This window comes from Trachinotus anak, unplaced genomic scaffold (genome assembly GCF_046630095.1).
Source record: "Trachinotus anak isolate AG129_WGS33_773 ecotype Australia unplaced genomic scaffold, CSIRO_AGI_Tana_v1 ptg000011l, whole genome shotgun sequence".
NCBI classification, from domain to species: Eukaryota; Metazoa; Chordata; class Actinopteri; order Carangiformes; family Carangidae; genus Trachinotus; species Trachinotus anak.
Window position 1 is genome coordinate 11302546 of NW_027273862.1, and position 26264 is coordinate 11328809.

Here is a 26264-nt window from a genome sequence, read left to right on the forward strand (position 1 = left end):
AGGAGGAGTTGTCATGTATAGTTTTCAATTCCAGACAAAAGTTCAGTTGCTAGTCTCAATAATTTAATTTTATATAAGCAACAAAAGTCTTTAAAAAATGTTTCAGACTGAAGAGAGAAGATGAACATGTGTGGAAGATATTTTTTACATTTGAAACAACTGATAACCAAATAACTGTTTTTAAACGAGAACTGGCAAAATTTCACTGGTTACAGCTTATTAAATGTGAAAATTTCATGGTTCTGACTCAGAAACAGAATGTATTTGGGTTTTGGACTGTTGGTCAGACTAGCAAAAAAAATGTCACCATATATTCCAGCGCTAATTATTTCCCTGTTTGCTACAAGGCTCCAAATAACAAGATAATGAAAAACAAATGAAAAACGGTAGCAGAAAGTAATTCAATTCACCATTCACACAGTGTTGATTCTTTTGTATTTATTACCCAACATAATCAGTCACTGTTTAGTTTTTTGAAGTTAATTATGGTCATCAATGACCTTATAATCTACCAAGTTGTACCTATTTTGCAGTTCAACAGTACATTACATGTAATAGATTCATCATAAAATCATAAAATACACAGCATCACAATTTTCAGCTATGGTGTGATATCAGGTCCAAGTAGCATCAATGACCACAAGCATCCCATATTACATTGTAAAAATACTAGACATCCTCATTAAAACAATTAAAACATGTCTTTACACTATTTTGTTGACTATGTTGACAATTGATTAACAGTTGCGAAATCATTAAATGTGGACCCTGGTCTTCTGCTAATACTATTCAAATTATACTTGATTTGGGTGATTCTCTCCTGAACTGAATTTGGTTTGTGATACAGAATCAACACGTAGTTACTACAGATTAAAGACACAACAAGCAGTTGGCAGTTCAATTCCTGATTCTATGATGTGCATTGTGATATGGTGTGATATGTGTATGTTATTACGCAGTATGCAGTGGCCCCAGTCATACATTTTTACCTGTGCAGACCTGTTGGTAAATAGCATGGTAAAACTTCTCCACTGCTGGCACTATCATGTCTTGTACGCACACATGCTGTCTCTCAGAAACCTGCTTGAGTCGCGTTTTCCCACTCAGTGACTGATTCACACACATTCTGGGCAATATAATTCACATATTAGGCAGCACAACACTGTGAAGTGTGTTTTCTTTAACAAAAAGCCTACATGAGGTGCACATGAATGCATCAGACGCTGTAATGAAAACAATATAATAAAGACAATCTTTCTTTATTTGTCTTAATTTTCTCAGGCCAGGAGGAGGTGTATCACACAATGCTGCCTGCCTTGGAGCACAGACGAGTGAACTTATCAAAGACGTAGGTGGCGAATGCTGTCTTGAACGGCTGGAGAGAAGGAGAGGCAAGGCAGATAGGACAAGAGGAGAGGAAATGAAAAAAATAGGAAAAACAAAGAAACAGGGATATTAAATCTTTTGTTTTTTTTTGCATCAATTAAACTGAAATATCAATGTTATAACTCCACAAATCAGTCAAAACGATTAACAAAACCAAACATCAATGGTCACCCACTTCAAATATGTAAACCAATTAAAGGCCTAAAATAACTATGAGATGACCTGTCCAATAGGGAAAGCAGACTGTGTCTTTCAATTAGATTAATACTTTTTTTTAAATTTGCATCATATATGCTAGATATGTACTGGATCTGTGTGCAACTTCCTGATCTGTGTGCAACTTCCACACACACACACACACACACACACACACACACATGCAAATGTGTATGAATTGCTCTTTTCATGAGTAACTGTGACAGGTTTCTCATCAGGCCCTGAAGCCTGCTTGCAGTTAGAGACCATGTACAGTGCAGCCCCCAAACGACACATACACTCACATGAACGCATGCTGACCTGGGTGATGGTATAAAAGAGACTTTTTTGTAAAAGTACCAAAGCTGGTAGTTGGTACCACACATATGTGTGTGTGTTTGTGTGTCTGCACTGCCTGCTGGAACTAAGCGGGGCTCTTAATCACGGCTGTAACGGGCAACATTACCGGCAGCGGCAGCAGGCTAATGATGAATGCCTGAGTCTCCGTGCAAACCCTGACCTCCTTTTCTGCTGTGATGCACAAAAAGCTGTAGCTCTCACCAAAACGCACACATATACAAAGATTCATATACACACACACGCTTGCAACACATAACTTGACAAAAAAAAAACACCGCCTGGATGCTTGGGGAATGCATTGTGCATGTGACTATGTGTCTGTATATAGGTATGAAATGATATAACCTGTTCTCCAATTTGCCCTCTTCACCGATCACTTAGATTACCCGGAAAGTTGTGTGAGATCCAAAAAAATATCTTAAACTTGGCACAAAAGGAAGACAGCAAGAGAAAGATTGAGAAGTAAATGGGAGGGAGCCAGAGGGAGCGAGAGAGAGAAAGAGAGAGAGAGAGAGAGCGAGAGAGATGGAGGGAAAGAAAAAAGTGGAAATATTAAAATATTAAATGAAATGTAAATGAGAGAGTAAGAGCAGGATAAACAGAAATAAAAGAGGGAAGGAGATCAGTACATGAGAGAGACAGATGGTAAAATAAGTGAAGCAAACCAGAGACATTTTGCAACAGAGGGAGTGAGTAGTTATAAACGAGTGTAAAGTTTTGATGAAGGACAAACTAATGTCAGGGACTGGGGCGGTTCGGGCTTCCTGCTCCCCGGCTACCACATGTGATCCCGCCTGTCACTCACACTCCATCGCCATGACAATCATCGTAATGCCGACGCCTGGGGGCGGGGACAAGCCTGTCCTTGTAACAAACAGAACCCCTCCGCGATCTGACGCCAACAACTGACGAGAAGATCTCTCTCTCTCTCTCTCTCTCTCACAAACACACAGACATACACACACACCCACACAGACAGACAGATGCACACACATACACACACTAGAACACAATAGAAGCTTTTGGACACAGTTAAAAAAAACAACAAAAAAACAAATGAAGCAAATCCTGGTTTAAAAGCTAAATTTTTCATAAGAATGATGTTATTTGATGACTTACTGTCACTGTCCAGAGCACTCTACATGTTTTGTCACACACACTCACTGTGTAATATGCAGCACATAGTTGTCTGTGCATCTGAGTAGGCAAGTGTGCTTATGAATTTATTCATCTTATGGATCTGAACAATACATGTGACTTTGTGATTGCTGTGTTCACATATCATATGTGTGTGTGAGAGAGGAGTAAGACAGCGACAGCAAGACATAATGTGTGTGTGTGTGTACGTGTGTGTGTGTGTGTGTGTGTGTGTGTGATAGCCACAGGCTAGGGAGCAGGGACTTGTCAAGCTGAGGAAGAGATGGCAAACTGGATGGTGATGCCAGCTCTGTGTGACAGCTTGTTCACACACATATGCACAAATTCGCATGCACACACATACACACATGCTGTAGCCCCCCAAACCTACCCTAGCCCACACTCTAGAGCTGTGAAAGCTGGGACGCAGAAAGAAAACGAGACTGGTGGAACCTCCCTTTAACTGGAGGCTGATTGGTGTGTGTGTGTGTGTGTGTGTTTGTGGGAGGTGGTGGGCTGGTGGGGCGGGGTTGGGGGGGGTTCAAAGTGTCACATCATTTTGTGGCTGTGCTGCTTCTGAAAGAGGCCAACCCCACTGCCACTTAAGCTTAGCCTAACAGTGAACAGCATACTGACAGACAGGCCACATACATACAGTACACACACACACATGCATGCGCACACACTTATACACAAACATATACCTGCAGACACACACAGAAGTGTAAAAACACAATTATACATTGTCTGTACTATTCAAATTCAAAACTGTTCACACTGTGTATGTTGCTACAATTAACACCAAGATAACAACGCATACTGACAATATTTGTGATCATTTTACATACTGGATGATGTCAGTGCAGCAAGACACACAACACAAACACAACATCATGCAAACAATCGCTACAAAGGCCTTTATGCATTTGAAAACTTATTCCAACATCGCCCACATCTGCACAGACACGAACACACACACACGCATGCACACACACACTCACACACACACACACACAGTTGAGTTAAATGTCATTTTCTGTAAATCTGTCAAAGCATTTGTCTGAAATTGTATTTTGGTGGGATGCTCCATTGTGCCCCTGAGCCCAAAGCAAAAGCAGCCAGCTGAAGTGGAGTTGCTGGTTAGAAACCCCCAGGGGTGACCTGGCCAGGGCCCCAGACCACTTTAACCACTCGTCTCCATTAACAGGCTCCTAGATATCATTATGCTCCCTTGGGACCAGGCGTGCTCTAACCAACCATTTACCCTCTCCCTCTCCCCTCTATTTCTCTCTCTCATCTCTCCCTCTCTCTGCCATGATGTTACTCAATGAAAAAAGACAGCGGGGAGAAAAAATATGAGATTGATTTATTTGCTTCAGTGTTCTTTGGGATGGAGTCCTCTCCCTCTCTCTCTCTTTCTCTGCAAACTGAAACCAATTAGTGAGCAGAGCACTTGTAGCGGGGAATGTAGGGCAAGCGAGGAGTAATAAAAAAGTATTGACTTTTCTGTGACTGTACGCGGCGTGAAAGGGGTGCCGCGGCCTTGTCCGACATGAAAGGAGCTCCATTAATTTCACTTATTTCACCCAGGCCCCTGTCAGGAGGCCCTAATGCGTCCCAGGCGCACTTCTCACATGCAGGCACTCAGACAGCGCAACGCAGCTCCAGCCTGGTTACCAAATTAGTTTACATTATATATCAGAGTGAGGGAGAGAGAGGGGAGCAGAAGAGAAAAGAGTAATTTCTAATTCCCTGGTTGAGACACAAAGCGAGGCCTTTCATACGTAGCTAATTTTGCTCCAGCCTCACCTCCTTATCCTCCTGTCTCACTTTTTCTCTCTTGTTCTGCATCATGTAAAGGTAACAGTTCTAGGAAAATGACGTACAGTACCAGGCACAGGTTCACAACAAATCAGGTGGAGAGTAAAATAATAAGACAATTTGGATTCAGCTCCATAGTGACAATTACAAAAAAAAAACTAAGAAAAAGTAGACAACACATGTGTTGGTATAAATTTGAATGAATTATGGCATAGGCCTTTCATACTGTTGCTGCTGAAAAATACACCATGCTTCTCCTCTTTTGAAAGAACCTTAATTTAAGATACAAAAGGTCTTATTTATGGTGGATTGTTACTGTTTCCTGAGCACTGAGTCATGAAATAAAAAATGAGCATATTTAGCAATATTTAGCAAAAACAAAACAAATTTAAAAAACAAAAACAAAAACAAAAAAACCCCATAGTTTTTACATAACCACAAAAGGAGCCATTTCAAAATCTCATTTTGTGTCTTTTTCTCAACAGCGATCAGAACTTCAGTTTTTTAGCTAGCTTTTCAACCGCTTTCTTCCTAAATTACTTGAAAAACAATGTGTGCTATTCAGAATCTCTAATGTACAGTTTTTGGAGAAGTGTTCAGTTTTCCAAGATTATTCTGACTCCTCATTTAGTAAAACTAGTCGGCAATGAGAGGCACAGTAAACTTTTCTCATCTGGCTCTTGGGCTTGGCCTACTGCCACCAATTTACCTATATTTTAACAGTACTGTCTGTGCGTTTGTGAGTGTGTGTGTGCGTGCTTCTGTTTGCATGTATGTGTATGCCAGAGATAGACGCACCCCATGAGTGTCTGTGTGTATGTGTATGTGTGTGTGAGAGAAAGAGCGAGGAGTGAGAGGCTATCTGCAGACAGAAACTAATCAGTGTGTGTGAGATAAGAAAGCAGCCTTTATGGTGTATGGTAATCAGGCCCCCCCCCGGCCTGCCACCGCCATGCATAATCACCACGACTTATTCACATGATTGATGAAATATGCGTCTGTGAAATCCGAGCTGCTTTTGTTATCATCCTGTTTTTCCCCATCTCCCCCCTCTCTTTCCTTTTCTCTCAATCTTTTCCTTGTCTTGTTCAACCTCTCTGTCTTTCTATATATCTCTACCCTGATCTGCAGTGACCAAAGATGTTTGGAACCATGTACAAACAAGAAATTACACACACAGCATGGGGTCCCTCTTACACGCACACATACACGTACACACACACACACACACACACACACACACTTTTCTCTCTAGGTAGTAATATGATGCACGAGCGATGCAAGAAAAGCAACATTGTTTGAAGAGAAATATGAAGGGGAAAAAAGAAAACATAAGGGTGAGAGAGCAAGTAAATGAGAGGGCAGATTAATTGTTCTGTCCTGCTGAGAGAAGTGTTGGCTGGATTAGAAGGGGATGAGAGGGACGAGAGAGTGAGATGGAGTGATAGATGGAATTAGACAGATAGATGCTTCAGAGAGCTCTTGTCATTGACACTCAATCGCATTAATCAGGGAACGGATGCAGAATTCACAACTAATGCAACATAAAGAAACAAAGACCGAAACCATTTAAACAAAAAGCAGCAGCAGCAACTCCAGACAAGGACACAAATTCCGAAGGAATGAGTGGCTACAGTTGGCAAGTGTCTGGCTACAGTGACAGGAAAACCACAGCATTATCCATCACCATTCCAAAAATGCAGCCACCATGTGAAACCATTAACATAACTTAACATCTTTATTGACCTCACCTTTCCAAAGCACCATAAATGAGGTGGGTCCAAAACTGGTCCATTTTTATGTACCAAACCCCAATGCTGCTTCATCCATTTTATCCTGTGTCCTGCAACATATGCCAGTTTCTAAAGAAAAAGGATACACTGTAAAGCCCCAGCAGTAATGGCAAGGGTGTATACATGATTGTGATTGTTTTGTCTTCTTTTGGGATACACTGGTTACATTTTCAGGCCTGAGTTACGCTTGACATCCTAGAGGGTTTTTCAGTTAGTGGTAATACCTTTTGCATTCTAATACATTAAAACCGTATCCATATGTACATCTACATATATACAGTATATGTAGATGGGTGGTTGGTTGTAAAAGTTGATGTGGCAGTTGAGAGAGTAAGCTGGAGTTGGGGAGGGAAGGGTAACTTGAAGCTGACCTCTAGAGCTCATGAAGAATTTTTTAAAGCCACATTCAGACTGACGTCAATCCTGCATGAAAAAAAAACACAACCCTCTCATTCATAAAGGAGCCAGTCCATCAGCTGTGGTAGAAAAACACAGTGTTGTCTGTCAGAAAGGTGAACCAGGCTCAGCTGCCGCTGCACCTTAATATGACATCATCTAACACATTCCTGGTGGATTACTTTGTAATGTGGATGCCATATTTTCTGTTTACCTCACAAACTGTTGTGCAGTGATTTGGTGTGTGTTAAGCCTCCAAACAATTATTTTACTGAGATTGGACTTCCTGGCTTATATTTCTCACGCTAGGCTAAAGGCTGAGGTATTCTAGAAACAAGCACATTTGGAGGCAACAGGGCTTGTTGGGTTATCAGTTTCACAAGCTTAGATAAATTTGTCGGACCCATCCCCCAGTTCTGATGTCACGGGGTTACCAACACTGTTTGACCATCTGACAAGCACTTTGGTGGAGTATACTGGCACCTTAAGGCATACAGTACGAAAGGACTAGGAGAGACAAAGCTTGGGAAGACGGCCGGGACTAGGACTTTGATTTGGGTTGACAGTAGACTCTGGGGGAAGGTGGGGCTGAGACTGAGGGTAAGATTAAGACTGGGGCTAGGGCTGGTGAATTAAGGCCCCCCCGCCTCAGGGTGCTATTACACATCTATAATGAGAAAGGGAGAAGAGGGGGGCTTGTCTTTGCACCTCAGCACACCTTAGATTAAATATGCACAATTCCCATGCAAAATGGGCCAGGAACAGACGGGACCAGCGTTGCTGTCTAATCCCCTGTGCTGGAGTTGTTTCAGCCAGGGTTAACAGGCTCATCAGTCAACACAGGCTGCTTAGCACAGGACATCAAGGCCATTTGCAGGTTTAAGTGTTTGTGATTGCTTCCCTTTCCAGATCCCATTGCCACCTCAACCCCCCTCCCCCACACACACACACTCTCTGTGCTGGCTAGTGACCATATGAGCCTGCAATAAGACACACACAGAGACACACACACACATGCACCGGCACATACACATGCCTATATATCAACCATTTAATAGCACAGGTAAGGGAGTGGCTTTCACATAAATATCAGGCCACTTACCAAGTGCACAAAACAATGTGTACAAAATTGGAAAGAAACAGAGATCCTGCTATATTGCCATTAAGAAGACCCCCCATTATGCCAGCTTGCTTGTTTACAATGAACCCAACAAAGCCGGCATCATGCCATCCCAGTGTGTTATTCAAGATAGTATGCTGGCATTCCACAATCAGAAGTGTGACATGTAACACAACAGCATCAGTCTGTCCTACCATGTCAACTCTCCCTTTTAAACAGACGTCTACCTCTTATTGTTGAAACAACAATACTGCCCCCCCCCATTAAGTGTTTGCACTTTTTATACAGAATAAAGGTGCAACATTCCTGCCTTAAAGAGGCTGTATAAAAGGGTACAATGTCAAAACAGATGGACAAACAAAAGAATGAGTGGGAATCAATAATTATAAAATGAGTGGATTAAAACAATAGACAATAATTCCTATGGACAAACAGAACAGTGAGCACACACAGGCAACATAAGAGAATCAAAACATCTACCTACGATTCGAAAATGTATTCTTTAGCTTTTCTGATGGCAAAACACACATGTAAGGCTATGTATCCTGTCTGCTGTATCCTCTGTGTCCATCTGCACTGAAGCTTCATCACAACCATTAGCATTTCACAGCCAGTGTTGACTTCTATCACCAACACACTGCTGTATGAGAGGGCTGTCATGTTCCTCAAGTAAGTCTGCGTGCGTCTGTGTATAAGTATTGTGCACTCAGCTATTTGATAGCACACACACACAACACATACAGGGTGGGGATCGGGGGGGGGGGGGGGGCTGAAAAAAGTTGCAGCTAGGTACTGCAGATGAAGGCAGGGAAAAAGAGAACAAGTGTGCAAATAAACAAGACAGTGAGGGAAAGAAAGAGTGATGGCAGGAGATAGATAGAGATAGAGATAGGCAGTGATTATACCACACTACATACAGTATGGTTCAGTGGAGCATATCCGCACAGGGACAGGCGGTCCATAAAAGCACAGACATCCTTATCCTGCTTGTCTGCCTGCTTTCGCTTACATCCATGTACACATGGAGAGGAAACTATCTAAATATCTAAAGCTTGACTTCATCTCAAATAAACCATGATGACAAAGCATTTTATACAGTATTATTAAGTTTTGTCTGGGCCTTTGTTGTTTCCTCAAATAATGCATTTTTCTCTAATGACCGTACATATATGCTAATGATAGAATGAATTTCTGTTCAGAATTTTAGAGAACTCATGTACCAGGCAAGATGCTTTGAACACTGCAAAAAAAATGGATCACTACCAAAATGCTATCAGTGTAATTTAATGCAGCACAACTAAGCATTTTAATACAGCATTTTACTCTGCTTGTGGTTGTGTTGTCTTGGTAATTGTGTTAAGAGAACCACAGTACAAAAGTACTCCGTCGCCAAGCGCTTGCTCTTTGTGGGATCTGTTGGGTTTTTCTCTATAACAAAGTAAGGTCTCGACCTTACCCTGTAAAGTGCCTTGAGATAATGTATATTATGATTTGGTGCTATACAAATAAAACTGAATTGAATTGAAATTGAATTGAATATTACAGTACATCTAAAATGTATCGTTCCCAGCCGAATTTTAGTACTTGAGTCTCCTTTGCTTCATGTTATAATATAAGAATTATAACATTTCTCTGGATTTAATTGTCTAGCTCTACCTCTTATTATTAAGCTGTATTCTATCACTGTTCACAGTAACACTTATGCCATTAGAATTAACACTAAAAATTTACATAAAATTGCTTTAAAAACACCGGACCTTTTAAGGTTCATGTGTGTAAAAATAGTTATTTAATTCTCAATTCATCTTTTGTTTGCTTGGTTGTTAGTTAAATTTGTTTTAAATTTGTTTCCGCCTTGTACGTTTGTTTCAGACTTGGAGTGGCGAGGCCTCAACTTAGGCCTAAAATCACAAATCTAGACCGTCTACTCAATCCTACACAAAGCTGAATATTTTTAACGATAATTTGCCATCACCCTTCTTTATTTATTAGTTTTAAACAGGCACTTGACATAAATTCATACAATTAAGTTAAAAAATTGGTCTGAAGTGACCCAAATCAATCTGGTCAAGTCAGGTCCAACAGCTTTGAACATAAATAATAAAGTCTAATGTCATTCATTCTCTTAAGTCACACCAAAATATGACTGCTAATCATTTAATTGCGACTGTCCATTTAATATCACGCTGTGTGCACTCGGCCCTCATCGTTACTCTGTATGCAGTGCAAAATGCCATCGTAATGGAAGCGAAGTGTTGGGTTAATTGATAAATCTGAGGTCCTGAGTAGGAAGGAGTGTGGCAGGGGGAATGTTTTACAGCTGTGCAAATGAAGGGGCTGCAGAGTTTTACACACGCCGTAAAATAGTTATGGAGAATTAGCGTTCTTTCTCTCTCACTGCAGTAACCTGGACACTAATGCAGCAGAGCTGGATAGATGGATGGACATGGTAACATATGAAATACATACACAGACACACACATAAAAGGTGGACACATACGGGTTCATGCATTTGCTGCCCCTGCCCCACCTAATTCCATTGTCTCTACTTGTGGCCTATTTCAGTTTAGGTATTAATTGCTAATGAATACCATTCCCATTAAAAAGATCCCTCATACATCAGTTGTATGCATCACGGTGATACATTACGGCTGAGGCCATTAAGAGTGAGCCAGTGTGTGTGTATGTGTGTAGACACACTTTTCCTGTCCCTGTTGCCTGAAGCTTTGTACCCACAACACAATAATGACAATCATAAAGCCACACCAGAGTAGCTGGGAGGAGACTGTGGTGTGAGAAGGGGTGTGTGTTTGAGTGTGTGTTGGGGCGAGAGGAGGTAACAAGGACAATACTGGGCAACATTAAAGAGTGTATGTGGGTAGGCTGTCAGCAGTGGTTTGTGTATATGCATGAATTCATATGTATGCATGTAATTGTATACGTCAATGTGCATGTATTCAGGAAAACAAAGATGCCTGTGCAAACATGTGTTCTGGTGTATATCAGTGTGTGTTGGTTCTGCTCAGATGCTAGCTTCTGAAAGTTGTGACGGGTGTCAGTCTAATACGAGGGGAAGGAAAGGCTCGGAGCACAGACAGACACAGACGTGACCACTCACTGTAGTGTACTTGATTAGCACGTAGCCTCCTAATTAGCTATCCCCTTTGGTTACAGGCAGTACCGCTGGTGACATGGCTAATAACACAACCACAAAATTAGCATGGACAGAGAGGGCTTTCCCATATCTGCATTTGAAATTAGCCATTGCTGGTGCAGACATTAAAAACCTTTTGTGTATTTTCTGTTACAATAAATATTACAGTTTTGGCTGTTTTAAACTTTCCAACTTTAACAGGTTCAGGCACTGTTCACTCACAAAAACAAGCTTTTCACAGTCTTTCTTCATAACAAACTGTTAACAAAATAATTCACATTCTTGTCATCGTTGAGTGAGAAGTGTGATTACCATAGTACAGCACTGTAATTTTAGCCATTCAGTATGATTTAAAACAATAAGTTGATACCGTAAAAAATGGAAGAGAACACACAATAGTCCCAGTGTTTAATGTTACAATGGTTAATTGGCCCTAAAACATAAAAAAACAAAGTCTGGAGAATTGAACATATTAAACTTTAAACAATAGAGCTGATTTGGAATCTCTGTGAAATGCTGTTCATCAACATGCTGTTCACTGAACACAATAAATTTCAACATTTTTGACCTATTTTTTAGACTGTTGTCATAACATTAATCTCTGGTTGACACTGATCTCCATGCTACAACAGAAGATCCGTACATATTATTGTTGAATCATAGAAATATACAGACTTATCAGCCAGTTATATCAAATCAATACCAAATAAAGATGAATATCTCTCTTACACATGTTCACTCTCCCTTAGTCAATCACTTGTAATCTCTCTCTATCGATCTGTAAATGTCGCTTTTTTAGACTAATCAGTTAGATTTCAGTTAACTATCACAATATTAAACTGATTTCCCATTCCACCCTGGTCCAGAGAAGGATTGCAAAGCCAAATCTGATGACACATGTTGACCCATTTAGGTCGACCACATGTAAGTTCAACCAGCGTCACTGTGTTGGTATGACAGGGTTATTAGACAAAAACAGTAAAGTTGGGAGTTTAAATTCTTGGGGAGAGCTTTGATTTTCAGGCTGGTGATGAGGAATGTGAATGCATAAGGGGCAGGGCTGCAGAGGAGGGTCTGAAGTCTATGAAGCTGACCTTTGGTGGGGAACCAAAGAAGCCAAGGCAAGGCAACATGGGAGCTGGAGAAAGGGCAGTAATTACACAGCCCCTCTTGGCCTGGGTTGGGGCAACTGGGTTTCTGGAGAGGTTGGGACTGTCATGTGATTATGCGTGGATATGTGTGTGTCCAGACAGGCTGGGCCACATTTGCATTGATAGCCTTTCTTACTGTGACACAGATGGCTAAGGTAAATAAAGTTCCAGGAGTCATGGGTTATTTCTAGGGCTTGGTTTGGACTGGGATGCTGTGTACATACTGCCAAGAGCTGTGATGGTCAAGCCAGAGAGCCACGGTCTGGAACTCCAAAAAAAATGGGCTATGTTAATGATGAGGCTCCGGGCTGTGTAGAGGGCTGAAGCATGCTTAAGGTGATGATTACAAGCAGGGCTAGGTAATGTGGCAGAGGCTGGGTGAGAGGGCTCTGGCTGGGCTTGAAAATAATTAGGAGCATGGCTGGATAACATAGCTAGATAATGTAGCTGGGGGGAGGCTGGCTGGGCACGGTATGAAGATGATGAGTACCAGGGTTGAGCTGTCCACTCCATTGGCCCTCTGAGCTGTGACAAGAAGCTCTGCTGGCTGCTGCTGTAGCTGGGGGTGATGCCAACGATAGGACTAATGCACTAATTACCACAGCGAGAGAAGAGAGAGAGTAAATAGAGGTAGAGAGGGCTACACAAAGATGGCGCAACAAACAGAGACAAGAGGGGGAAAATCTGAAGTCTGATGAGCTCTGAGTGACAGCAGCATGACATGACTGAGCTCAGAGCAGGCACCACTATCTTTATAATTCTCTTCAACAACTTCCTACGCAGCAGCAGAGTCACCACAGAGAAAAAGGAGGTCACGTTAAGCCAGCATGAGAGTGAGGGGTGGTGGAGTTGTCCTTACATTGATGTGTGTGCAGATGTTGTTTAGGCATGTAAGTTGTAGCAAGTAAGAATATGTCATTTTGCAGCATCCATAAGGGAGACACTTAGATAATCAAGAATAGCTGTATGTGCACTATATGTGGTTCAGGCTGCATATTTCTGTCCAAACCTGACCCGAGTCTGAGAGAGTGATAACTGAACCCGACCCAAACCCGACAGGCATTCTGTTTCATCATCTCACATTATACATAATCATACTTTCCAGCCATGATGTACTGCGAAGTACATGTTTTGTCTGCTAGTTTTTTTTTTTTAGTTGAAAATAAGGTTAACTGATGGCTAATGCTTTGACCTGTGGCCTGAAATACAATGCAAATGTCTGCATGTAAATTGAGATATATAAACATGCAGTGTACCATCAGCTGCAAAGTGGACCTTTTCCATCATGGTTACAATATAAACATGTGGTTAAGTTTATGGGGTGGTCACAGTTTGGTTAGATTTAGACACAAAATTACTTGGTTAGGTTCTGGGAAAGATCCTGGCTTGGGTTAAAGTAAGTATTTCCTTAACATTAGAACTATCATTGATAAACAATAACAATAAAATGAAAACCCAAACAACTGGGACATAATATGCATAAATGCTTGTACAGATGACCTATGGGCTATTTTTTTACAGGACAGTCTTTCTCACTCTACATGCAAAATTAGAAAGTGGTGTCCAATTTTAATGGTGAGTCAAATTGTCCTTGCTGGCTTCAATTTCACTAGCATTAGTGAAAATTTTCATTTACCACACATGCTGAAACACAAAGACATTATAAGCATTCCATCAATACGGTATTAAACAAATAAAGCATAGACGCATCCAGCAAAACTGATCCTACTCCCCCAACCCCTGTTGTCAGCTGCTGGAGACCCCATTCACCCGCCCACTCATTCCCCATACTTATTTATCTCTACTTCCTGGGGCTGTGTTAGTTCATTCCCCTGTCGCTGCTCTCTCCTCCTTCCCTTGCTCTTCTCTCTCTCTTGTTTCACTCCTCGTTTCCGGGCAATTGGGTCTGGGTGCTGGTGGTGGGGGCGGTAAGAGGTTGGGGTGGAGCTGCTGGGAACTTCGCGCGTGTGTGTGTGCATGCATATATGTGTGTATGTGTGTGCTAGGAAGTGAGCTAATAAAGGACGGTGATCCATGAAAGGCCTTGAGCAAAGACACAGTCAATTACCTAATGCCTGGACCAGACTGCAGGGCCCACGCACACACACTCTCTTTCTAACATACTCACACACACACACGCACACACACCCATGCATATACCTCATTTACGTATACATGGAGAGGGGGCAGTGGAGGGCATAACTGGGAATTGTGTGTATGTGTGTGGGTGGGTGTGCATATGCGTGTGATGGAGAGCGGCGATTTATTAAATTGCTGTCACTTTTGACAAATTTGTGCAACTCAAGTTGAAAGGGTTAGGCTGCACTGCTTCTCTTCTCACGTTTCCTCCTTTCTTTTAGGGGAGAATATCTTTCAGACCGAAACCCAGGTTACCCCAGGATAAACCCACAACTGCCATCAATCTGCCCTTGGCTGAAAGGTGATGTCTGAGCTGCCCTCATGACCAAGTTCCTGACCTGGGTTTAATGTAGGTCTGACACTGAAACTGTTAAACTGTTAAAACAGCTATGAGCAATACAAAAAAAATTACACTAAAAACCTAGAGCCTACTAGACAGAAATTCCTTCCCTTTCAATTTTTAATTTTGCTGTTCTCAGTCTCAAAGACTTTTGACTCTTAATCATACAGTTAATATAGTTTACAGTTGCTGCATTAACACGAGGTGACAGTAAAGAAGAAAAACTTTCACACAAATTCACATTGAATTTCCATAAAAACGTACTGAAGCAACCCCTTTAAATGAAGTGATACACAATAGCTCTATTATGCAGAAAGCTAATTGTATATATGGTCTTGTGTAACTGTGTGTTTTAGCCACAATGTGTTTGCTTCACTATGTCTTTGGTTAACTTGTTATGCATATGTGACAGCAGTCATGTATAAATGGGTCATATGCAGCTTTTACATCTATGTTACTCTGTGTATCACACATAGACTGCATATAAAAAGGTTGCCACTTGGTATCACACAGGGCTTGTGTGGGTATTTTCACCTTGATGGATTGTGTGTGTGGAGGCCAGGCAGGAAAGGAAGCATTCATTAGCTATGCATCTCTGCACACTGTGTTGGCTAAGTGAGAATGTGTTCTCCATTCACAACTTCATTTAGGTACATATACATATACCTGATAACTAAATGTATAATAATAATAATAATAATAATAATAATAAGAAGAAGAATAATGTTTGTGTTTGTAGTTTTCAACCTACCTCCTCTTGGAGTCAGTGTAGAATCTACGATCTGAAGCTCTTGGCCTAGGCTGGCTGTGTAAAGGAATTACTGCTGTGGCTCGGATGATGGAACATACTTCCTGTTCCTCTGGTTGGCGAATGGCAAGACAGAAAAAAGAGTTGAATGTCATAAAGGTTTGAGTTCAGCTCAGGTTAGCCTTTAGCATCAAATAGCCATTGGGTTGAGCATGAATCCAGAGTGCAGGAAATGTAGCAAGCAAAAAAAAAACAACACAAAAGACACTGACACAAGGTAAAAAAAACAGATGTGCAAGATCCTTCATAAAATGTCTGTTTAGTCATTTGATCTTAGTGGAACACAGGACTGAAAAAGGTTGGAGTGACATGAAAACTGGGTGGTCTTTTATACTGTAGTCATGGAAATTATTGTGTGAGACAGATCAAACAGAAGGTTAATAACAGTACTTCTCACACACGTGACTGAGTAGATTATCCTGAGTGGTAATGAGGTTACTGTGTTTTAGTGAGACACACACATACACATGCACAATCCCTAATTAAAACTAATACAAGCCTTGAATAAAGCAGAAAGAGACTGTGACACTATTTATATATATATATATATATATATATATATATATATATATATATAAAAACGTATAAAGTGGTCTTAAAATAATCTAATGGCATACATCCATTAGTTTTCATAATAAGGATATGTCCATTTGCTACTTAATGTTGCATGAATTTGCCAGTGACCGCATTGAGTTCATACAATATACGTGTGCTTACTTGTGTATGTGTTCACAAGCATGTACTGCATGCCTTGCCATATATGAAAGAAAAAATATAATATAATAATATAATGGTATAATTAAAGAAAAGCTTTTATGAGACACTTATAGTTTATGTTCATGTCTGTGTGGGTGTATATGAGAATGCTTTTATAGTCTACTTTTCTGTGTGGGTGTTTTTGTGTGTGTATATGTGCCCACTGTTGAATCTTACGTACTTGTGTTGTCGTAGCTGGTTCTGGGCCTCCTCCAGGTGTGTGTAAGAGGTCTGCAGATGCAATGTCAGGTCAGGACAATGTACACGCTGCTCCCACACTTCCCCTGGCTCTCTGAACAGACCCTGTAATAACCACATCCACAGCGACAGACACAAGAATCAGATAATGATCACTGTATCCTTCTGTTTCACACCCAACCTCTGTCTTTCCGGATCCCTCTCTCCCATGTAGATATGGCTTAGTGCTAAAACCAGAGGCCAATCCACTTCATGCCTCCTCCTGTGACATAGAGAGCAAGAGAGAAGCAGACAGACAGAAAGAAAAATAGAGTGAAGAAAAATTAAATTAAGTATGTTAAAGGGGAAGGATGCAGAGAGAGAATAGAGATATGGAGAAAATCTAGGACACATATACACATTGAGCTGCTTATTTATTATCTTGTCTGATTGGCCTCAAAGACAAGTGGTTTAATCAGATTTTCTCCTGTTCCCCCTTTTAATGCTTTTACTTATCATTTCTTTGGGATTTGTCTCGTGAAAAAAAGAAAAACATTTTAATGTATTTTACTTAATGCTCCAAAAATAACAAGCAACTATATTTTTATGTGTTTTACTGCATCATTTATATTAGGCTCCAACAGATTAAAATCATTTGTTGTGATTTGTTAATTGTGAAAATACAAAATACATACATATGTATATATTGTATGCAAAAAAAGACACTGTTTCTTTGAGTGCTTCAATTGTATTTGCATGAAATGTAACTGATGTGCAACTTCCTAACAGATTTTTGGGAGCAGTCTCACAAAAAGTCAGTTAAACTTGAAACAGCTGTCTGTCATTTTATTCCTTGTACATCTACTTGACATTGTGGCTCCTTCCCGGGAGTGATCGGTTTCTGATGTCTACTGATATATCAAAGTTGCAAAGACAAAGAAAAGTAATTTTTAGCAATAAGTTTTTGTACCATTCCATGCCTAACCTCACTTCCCCTCTTGTGTCCCCTTAAGACTTCATCGTGATTGTTGAACAATTGCACTAAAGACATTGAATACATGTGAAACATATCCAATAGAAGGGTTACTGACTTTTGAGAGTAAATGCAAAATGATTCCAACTCCAACTAAATTATATTTATACTTTCTAGTTCTGGACCAGTAGCAAGGATGCTGTTTTCACTATTCATTAGTTGTGTGAAATGCTAATAATCTGACATGCAAAGACATTTTTCAGTTACAAATACCGAATTAATATTGAAACTTTTAGGTGTCTGGTGAAGAAGGACAAGTTACTGCCTCCTCTAAACGTGCATTACTGTATAACTTGTGGATGTATGTATACTCTTTTCTGCAAATGATGTGTAAACTTTGTGTAGTGCAGATTAACTTAAATGTTGTTGCTTTGTTTGAGGTGACCTTCAGTTGTTGTTTGGTGTTAAAAAAGGAGGGAGGATGAAGGGGGAGAGATAGAGGGAAGGACAGGGACCCTGTCCTTGCTCCTATCGCCATGGGATCGGTGGCCTGGCCTGACCACTTCCACAGCCAGCACCTCAACCTTATCCATCACCACTAGATAGTTATCACACCAGGGAAGGGGGTGGGTGGGTGAGTGGGTGGGGGGGGGGGTACTTCCTGCACTAATCACACATACAAAACAAAGAAGCACAGGGAGGCAGAGACAGAGAGAGACAGACATCTATAAATATAGATAAATAATGTATTCTCCATGTCAGTGCAAGGAGACATTCCTGACACCATTAATGAACTCACTCTAACTACAGCCAGCTGTCTGTGTGCGTGTGTGTGCGTGTGTGTGAAGTACAGCTAATAAAATGAGACAAATCCACGCCTCATTTCTGCTCACTTATGTTTTACATTACTAGAAACTAATAATAGGGAAAGCACTTTGCCATAAAGAGCTACAGAGCGTAAATAACACAAATGCTGAAATGGCTCCTCATCAAATCATTAACATACACACATATGCATGCACAAAATCACATAGCTACATTGACACGTGCTACGCAAGATGGCGATGCATGTACACCCAGCAACTCAGCACTCATGGTGCTGGCACTCTTTTATTAGTATTCTTTTAGTTAATTTATTATTGAGAGCAACGTATGCAACATATCATACAGCTGACATGAACTACTAAACATCAGTTCGATGTGCAGTGGTTGTGTTTTATTTATAATTGGTGCAACAATGTAAATGTTATTGATAACCACTGCTCTCCAGACTTGGATTATTTCACAAAGAAAATGTCACCATTTCTATATGCTGTGTGAATTCACAGTTGCCATAATCACTGTTGTACACATACCACCAGATGCTAATATTACAACAGCTTTGAGATATCTGCTAACTGTCATTAGCAAACAACAAAGTGCCCATCCTGCCAGAGTCTTTATAATAGTGGACGACTTCAAACAAGAAAGACTGTTCTCCCAAAACTTTATCAACATGAGGAGTGCCCCACCAAAGGAAAAAACACACTTGATCATGTGCACAGCAACATTAAACAGTACAGAGCATCACCTTTCCCCCATCTGGGCCAATCTGACCACCTCTCCCTGTTTCTAACTCCAGCATACAAACCTCTTATCAACACGGTCAAACCACCTACCAGGGATATACAAGTACGGCCTGAGGGAGCTTCTAAGCAGCTACAGCAATGTTTTAACTACACTGGGACCTCTTAGCAGATGAAGACAACATAACATAAAAAGCTGTGTAGATTCTGTCACCACCACAAAAGGCATCTGTGTTTTTTAAAACAACAAACCATGGATGACCTAAACTGTCAAACTCTTGCTAAAAGCTGGCAACATGGTTTTCCAGTCTGGCAACATAGAGCTCCACAATATCAGAGACGCCAAGGCAGCCTACAAGCAAAGGGTTGAGAGTCAGTTTGACAACTCAGACCCCCACTGTGCATGGCAAAGTATACAGCCCACTGCTCCAGCTACAGCTTACAATAGACAGACACTTATCGTACAGTCTGCTGAGGTCACACGCATACTCTGTAATATTTACACACGGAAAGCAGCTGGTCTGGATGTAGTTCCAGGACAGGTTCTCAGAGCCTGTGCTGCTGAGATAGTTGGAGTGTTCCCAAAAATTTCCAATCTATAAATGGCAGAGTGCATTGTTCCCACATGCCTAAAATCTTTCAAAAATAGTGCAAGTCCTGAAAAGGAAATTTATAACCTGCTTTAATGACTACAAGTCAGTTGCTTTAACACCAATAATCATGAAGTGCCTGGACAGACTGCTGCTCATCATATCAATATGCATACAGAGCCAACGGATCAACAGATGATGCTATTGCCATTGCCCTCCACACTGTTCTGCAACACCTACAACAATGGGTAGCATATGCACAGCTGTTGTTTGTGGATTACAGCTCTGCATTCAACACCATCCTACCCAGCAGACTGGTCTCCAAGCTTTGTCACCTAGGCTTTGAACACAACATCTACCTTAGGATAAAGGCTGTCCTAACAGACCAGCCACAGTCAGGATGGGTCCCCACCAGTTCTCCACCTTGTTACTCAGCACAAGTGCTCCACAAGGCTCTGTGCTGAGCCCCCTCCTCTACTTTCTGTACACCTAGGACAGCATACAAAACCACAAACACAATCATTAAATTTGCAGATGACACAATAGTGGTGGGGCTGATTACTGAGGGCAAGGACTCACTTACAAGGAGAGGGTACAGAGGCTAAAAAGCTGATGCTCAGAAAACAACTTGGTACTCAACACCAAAAAACAAAGGACCTCATCAGTGACTTCAGGAGAAAACATGATGACCATCTCCCACTGTATATAGATGGAGAAAGAATGGACAGAGAAGAGTCTCAAGTTTCAGGGTCCTGAGCACACACAAAAAGGCACAAGAGCAACTTTATTTTTTATGGACACCTAAGAAAGTTAACATGCCACAACAGCTGCTAGTGTCTTTCTTGTTCTTCTACCGCTGCTCTAAGGAGAGTGCCCTGACACATGGGATACGAGTGTGGTATGGCAACAGTTCTGCAGTGGATAAAAAGATTTGCAGAGAGTCAACAACACAGCCCAGAAGATCACCAACAGACATCTACCTGCCCTGGAAGCCATCTACAGCTCCCGTTGATTGAAAAACTGACAACATTGCATCGTATTTGCATTCCGCCTAGTGTCAGCTGGTTTCAGCCCTTTATCTGTTAGCCTCTCTCCTACTCTCTGTTCTCACATATACAGTATTTCAATACATCTGAATTCCCAGTTAAGCTGTCCTCATTTACATTCACGTTTTTCTGTTTCTGTTGTCAGACAGAGGAACAAGTATGAAACAGTGAACATGGCCCATTAAGACTACATTTTGACTAGCAGTTAAGCCACTGACTGCTAGCCATTTACAAGCTCAAGCCATTCCAAGCTGCTGCTCTGCACTGCAAAATCACCATTCACATAAGTTAAAGACAACAGTGGTGCTGTGATTCTCACTCATTACTGGTGATTGTCAAAGGAGCTAAGGTTTGTCCAAAAAGTCACTAGATTTGACTATATTGGCAACACTGCTGGCTGTAAACAAAAGAAACAGTTTGTGCCAATTCATTTTGTAAGAGCAATGGCCAATGGGGAAACTCCAACACTCGGCCGGTCAACAAGTGGTGTAACTTGGATAACCCAGCTCCATCAGTCAGTCAATCAGTCAACCATGGACATTTACAGTTACAGGTCTGGCCCCGCTGTTGTGGTCCAGCCAAAAAGGCAAGCGAATATTGGACTAACATCCAACAGATAGCAAGAAGGAATAATAATAACTAATGCATATTATACATTGGATATTCTCTTCCAGTGGCTCAATGCATACAAAAAATAAATAATATAATACAATAAACTGTCAGAATTTCATTGAATTTACAAATAAGTCCTTGTGTATGTGTCACAGCATGGATGATACTGGTTGGATAAGTATGAGGAACACAAATGAGAGCTATGTATGGGATATGACACCCACTTAATCTTGTCCATGTCAGTTAATTTGGTTCCCCAAATGTGCTTTCATGAACTGTCCACTTAAAAAAATAATGCCTCATGTTCGTTCATCTTAGTTGATGTTCAGGCGATATAGATGACACGACTACAAACACTGAGCTTCAGGCTATATCCACACGAATATATTTTAGTTTTAAAACACATCACTTTAGCTATGTTTACACCTGGCATCCACACCACTCTGGTGTTTTCGAGCCCCCAAAAACTCCTGCTGGCCCTATTTTAGTTTGAAATCTCCAGGGTGCATTGTGGTCTGGACGAGCAGAAACTAAGATTTTTGGAAACGATAATGTAGACACCAACGTTGGCTTCCTGATTGGGTCCTATCAGTCATGACTACCAGTGGTGAATACAACATGGATCGTGACCAGTGGTAACACCACACATTTGTTTAATCACTTGGAATACAATCACAATGTGAAATATGAAGAATGCATGGGTCAAAAATGAGAGAAACCAATAAGCAGCAAAGTTATCGTTCATTAATCATAAACAAGGTAAAAGTTTGAAATAATTGCCCTAATGGGACTCACTGTTGATACACTCAAACACTGTGGTACACGAACACTTGACAGCAACACATAGCCAGACAGTCACACAGACAGTACTCACTGAAATATAGTCACTAAATGGCTTTGTGCTGTATCCCCTGAGGGAGCTGTCTGCCATGTTTTAATGATGTCACTCTTCCATGAGAGGAGTTTTAAAGGATCTCTGCTTTCATCTAGAACCCCCGCCCCCCGAAAGAAAAGGAGCTCTAATAATTAGTATGACACTTTGTAAAACTAATACTCTCTTTCACCTCTTTTGCATGCTCTATTCCTCCGTCTTTTCTCAGTCTCCCACCTTACATTACATGTCCCTGTAGCTTCTCATTTATATTGTTCCCACATGTCTCCACCTGTTTATGTCTGACATGTTCCTACCTTTGACCATCTCACCTGCTGTTTCTTGCTGACAATGGGGGGTAATATGGGCTTGGAGAAGCAGAAGGTTCCAGTGGTTTTGATCCATGGGGATCCAAGGCTACTAGGGAAACTTGCAGCTGAGTCAGGCATGCCCAAGAGACAAGCCTTGCCCCTGGGGGCCAGTCTGGTGGGGGCATGGTACTTGACCTGTCTGAGCAGCAGCTCTGTCTCATGGGGGGCTGGCCTGAATGGAGAGTTGAAGACCCCTGGGCACTGAAGAAGAGAGAGAGGGGGAGAGAGAGAGAGGGAGAGAGAGAGAGAGAGAGAGGGATGGAGAGAGGGAGAGGTTAACCCTCTATTATAGAGAAACTGAGACTGAGCAAGACAGAGTATCAGCATGAGCAATGTGATATAATTAGATCCAAACATGTATTTCTGACTGGCAATGAGGACAATACTCTTATTCAATGCTCCTTATTTTTTAAATAACAATGTACTGCAAGCGAAAATATCAGAGAAAGAAGAAGAAAGCTGAGGGGATGACATGTTACAGAGGTTCACACTCAAACTAAGGACACTGCAGTTATGTGGCATGGATTTCAAGGCACCAAGAAGTACTCCTGGGTGTTTAACTACTTAGTCACTAAAACATCTTGAAATCCATTTGAAGTTTGGGAAAACCAAAGGCTCTTGGCCAACCAAAGGCTTTTTCCAGGATTATTATTTGGCTGGATTAGTTCAGTGTGTGCACTTCACACAAAAAGATAGATAACAAAAGATAATACAGAGATAACTGCATCTGTCTCAGATGTAGCATCATACATGTCTTAAATCTATTTTGTTCAAAAGGACAAATGCACACATGTACACACATACAAAACTTTGCCTCCCCTGTTCTGAAGTGGGGTAGAGATTTGCCACAGACAGCCTCAGTAATAATTATTCAAATCAGAGTGATCCTTTTGCCAGTGTGTTAATTACCAGACCAAAGCTTTGAGTTGGAGGAGTCTGTATCTACTCTATATGCTAATAACACTGCTTGCTATTTAGGCCACTCTAAAAGACTGGGACAGCGGAGAGAGAGGAGAGAAAAAGGGCATAAGTGGGAAATTGCTCCAACTATATCGACCCAAACCTCACTCTTTTTAAAATAACATATTAACAGACTGGTTAATTAGTAAATGTTTCATTATTAGGCCATGAATACTTTTGATGTAAATGTCAAGTGTTGAATGAATGGGGAGAAATTAATTAAACTCCACTGAGCATGATTCATTTAACCATGGGTTATAGACACAACTGGATAACAGCTGATTTCTTATTGATGGGTCTCTAAGTTAAGAGGCTGCCTGAAGAGCTAATGCCTTATTTTCATTGGGTGACAATGTGTGGACCATGTCTTAGAATTAGAGCAATTTTCCTGACTCTAGTCAGCAGAGACACACATGCAGACTTCTGCAACATCAAAAACTTTAAATGTATGTTGAATTTTGCCTTTTTCACTTTGATAAATCAACATATTTTCAAAATACAATTTTAATGTACTTAAGCCAGAGTTACAACATGATTAGATTGATGGGTGTGTCTTTCCAATAATGCCTTCCACAGCAACTTGCAGAATGTATAAGGTCCTTTATTTCAGGTTATAAAAGATTATACAAGTATTGTGGGACATTCTCAGTTGATACGATCATGAAAGCAGCCAAACCACTGCTGTTCTATGAACATTTGGAGTAGCAAAAGTACTGTGTACATTTTTACACTAATATGATATGAAATCACAGCAGCAAATAAGAGATAACAGATATTAATATAATCAATAATAATGGAATACATTCTACTACAATTAACTGTATTTGTACTTTAACATAATTGAATTAAGACAAGAGACATGACTTGTGTTTACACAAACATAAACTCAACTTTAAAAATGGGACTATGTGTGTCCTTGAAAGAACATTTTGAGTGCTGTATATTTGTGCCTTGCCAATCTTTCCACATAGAGAACAATTACTGAAGCTTGCCCCAACTCCACATACTGATACTGTATTCCTCCTTCTACAGTAGTGCACTTGTTCCTTTGTGTTCACAGTCATCTTTAAGAGCTTCAAAGAAAATAATAAGGCCCCAACCCTTTAAAAAAAATGGCAAATAAGCAAAGCTTTTTACACTAGGCCATACAGTATTTGCATGACTGTAATTAAGTAATTAAGTGTGATGTATGTGATATATGAAATACTTACACAAAATCCTCACTATCAGAAATTCCTGTGTATCTAATGACATTTCTTTAGTGTTCACAAGCAGTCTATGAAATGCAATAGGGATGAGTGTACATATCTACCTCAAACAGGGAAGGGACAGACGGCTGGGGACCACTGGGGACATACACACCACCCAAATGCATACACACACGTAAATCTCACCACCCCTAGACGACACACATGCACACCTGCGCGCACGCACACACACACACACACACACACACACACACACACACACACACACACACACACACTCGCACATGCAAGCCCAAAAGTACCAACCTAGCTACGGGAAGAGCAATGATGTTGACCCCAGGAACACACCTTCTCTGTCTCTGTCAGAGGGACTTGGGGCCTTTTGGTAAGCTGTGTGTGTGTGTGTGTGTGTGTGTGGGCTGGGGTCCGAGAAGTGAGGAAGGATGAACTGTGTGGGAGAGCCATCTATTCACTGCTGACAAGGTCAGAGCTACGAAGGGAAAGAGTCCCCTGCCATATGCAGAGAAAGAGAGAGAGATACATAGAGAGAAAGAGATGGACAGAGGGCAGGGAAGAACAGACAAACTTTTCTACTTGCGTTCTTGCTTTCCTTCTTGATTATTCATAAAATACCCAACTAATTCTATTTAAAATGATAAAAACAATTAACATATGGGTACACAGCCAATCCAAAGCATTTGTAGAGTCAAACATGATGTGACAAAATGCAAAATCGACTGCAGTCCAGCGTACACCATATTCATATTAAAATGTTTAGTAGTTGTGTGTATGTGAGCATCTTAGGTGAACATGGGATACCTGCAGGAAGAAAGCTTGTGAGACAGATGATGACGATGCTGGTTGCACAGGCATGAAGGAGAGAGAAAGAGAGGGATAGAGAGAGCAAGAGAAGTGGTGGTGCTGAATCAACAGTGACCAGTGTGCTTTGTCTTCATTATGATCCCAGTGGGGAGTCACAGAGATGCGTGGACGCCACACACACACACACACACACACACACACACACACACACACACACACACACACACACACACACACACACACAAGCACACCTGTGCCAGGGGAAGCACTAAAATAATCCACTCAGCACATCAGAAAAGCCATGAGGACACATACTTACTCATGTGTGCACACACAACTAAACTGCACAGCCCACCTATGTTAACAAAGGAAAGACAGAAGATGTTTCTCTCTCTCTAGCCAGTTCCTGTAAGAACTTCCTAGCTGTAATTCATTGCCTGTGTGAGTCCCGGCATGTTTAGCTGTGCATGCACATAAATGTACACATGAGTATGGGCAGGCATGCACTACATG

General features: G+C 41.1%; 1 protein-coding gene across 5 annotated transcripts in view; it reads right to left on the reverse strand.

Moving 5' to 3' along the window:
- Nucleotides 1-200: 200 nt before the first annotated feature.
- Nucleotides 201-26264, reverse strand: part of spata17 (spermatogenesis associated 17) — a 39799-nt gene continuing 13735 nt past the window's right edge. For all 5 annotated transcript variants that reach the window (XM_071490078.1, XM_071490077.1, XM_071490079.1 and 2 more), the window contains 4 exons: nucleotides 22723-22962; nucleotides 16738-16859; nucleotides 15744-15852; nucleotides 201-1375 (listed from right to left, as the gene is read on the reverse strand). In XM_071490078.1, the coding sequence (XP_071346179.1) occupies nucleotides 15789-15852; nucleotides 16738-16859; nucleotides 22723-22962 (426 nt within the window). In that variant the 3' untranslated portion in view covers nucleotides 201-1375; nucleotides 15744-15788. The remainder of the gene's footprint in view (nucleotides 1376-15743; nucleotides 15853-16737; nucleotides 16860-22722; nucleotides 22963-26264) is intronic.